At 33.4% G+C, this 1,596-nt stretch overlaps 1 protein-coding gene across 1 annotated transcript in view; it reads left to right on the forward strand.

Moving 5' to 3' along the window:
* Positions 1–1,273: 1,273 nt before the first annotated feature.
* Positions 1,274–1,596, forward strand: part of LOC122810946 (pulmonary surfactant-associated protein B-like) — a 189,335-nt gene continuing 189,012 nt past the window's right edge. Inside the window, exon 1 of the mRNA XM_044082475.1 lies at positions 1,274–1,337. Within this exon, the coding sequence (XP_043938410.1) occupies positions 1,298–1,337 (40 nt within the window). The 5' untranslated portion in view covers positions 1,274–1,297. The remainder of the gene's footprint in view (positions 1,338–1,596) is intronic.

Consider the following 1,596-nt stretch of genomic DNA (forward strand, 5'->3'; position numbering starts at 1 on the left):
AAAAATATGAACAACTTTATAAAAGAATGTTCCAAAATTACTGAATAAATTCCAGACAAAGACAATAAAAGTAATTAAAATATTTAGAAAGAAGTTGTATAGGAGATTAAAAATGCAGAAAAAATTATATCTGTACCTTGTCAATGACCAATAGAACAAACATTAAACATGAACTTTAAACATAAACTATGAATATGTAGCTTGTGCAAGCAAATGGAACCAATAAATGACTGCAGATAAAAATTGATAAATTGGACTACATTCTTAATTTGTCAATCTTTTCCTAAACTGTTTTCTTCTATTGATGAACAGTGCTTGAATATGTGCTTGTTGACAGCATAGGAACTGTAGACAATCATAAGAAGCATTTGCCAGTCTTCAGCTCGGGCGTTTCATACACTTTAAGCAGAAGTGACCAGAGGCAATGCTCACCATTTGCAGCAAGCATACAACACTGTTGCCAAGATAGTATCCCATGTTCTCCATTCTGATCTTAACTCATTGGTCTGTTGGTAAAAATTTACAACAATGCCACAAGTCTAACACAACAAGCCCTGTAAGTCCAAAGAACAAATATTGATGGCTCCCTGCCAACTAGTCCGTTCTTTTTATTCAGACTATAGCCAGCTTTGTATGGTCCCAGTAGAGAGGCTGTCCTGAGCAATAGAACATATTACTAAAGCTGTTATAAGCATTTTTTTGGCTCCTGACAGGATCCTACACACTCATGCTCCAATAACTGGCTGGAAATGTAACACACAAAACTTATTTTGCATGCAATGAGTCCTGATCCTTTAATTTTTGTGTTATAAAATTCACACTATGATTTTTATCATGAGCATGTATTTTCATTTCCAGGAAAATGTGTAGGTAAATGTAATTTCTCTGCATGTTATCATCACAATAAAAACATTTGCATGTGCTCCTCAACTGTTTTGGTAGTACATGTAACCGCACATGACATAGGTCTTCTAAGATCTATGCCAATGTGTACTTATACCATTTTACTTATTTTTTCTTCAAATTTTCTCTGGATTTGCTCAAGACCTGAATTCCAATTTAGGACTGAGAAAGTGTTAGTAAAAGCACTGTGCACAGTATACAGAATTATAAAAGAGAAGTAGCTGTGCCTAGTTACTGCAAAAGTTTCAATTGCATGTGTTGTTGCTACCTTTGAAGAAGGAGTGGTCAAGGGTTTTACTAACTACAAACATGGTAACACACAGTATGACTTCACTTATAAAAAGGATTGCAGAAAGCAGTGAAACTTTACTACACACTAAACCTTCACATCACTATGGCACTCCTGCTCCTGGTGTTGTTTTCCATAACTTCAGGTAAGAGGGATTTTATTTATTTAGTTATCTATTTATTTGTTTATTTATTTATACTTCAAAACAAATGGAAGAGTTGGTCCTGGCCAATGAATTATTACTGAGTCAAAACATAGAGAACAGAAATATATATATATATATATATATATATATACTTTTTCATATATATGAATGTATTTTCTGAACTTCTTCTGAATACTGGTTTGCCATCTGAAATATAATAGAAGGCTACTGTACTGCTCACTAAAGACTCAAAAGTTTT

This window comes from Protopterus annectens, chromosome 9.part0, assembly GCF_019279795.1.
Source record: "Protopterus annectens isolate FY-2018-M chromosome 9.part0, PAN1.0, whole genome shotgun sequence".
In the NCBI taxonomy this organism is placed as follows: Eukaryota; Metazoa; Chordata; order Ceratodontiformes; family Protopteridae; genus Protopterus; species Protopterus annectens.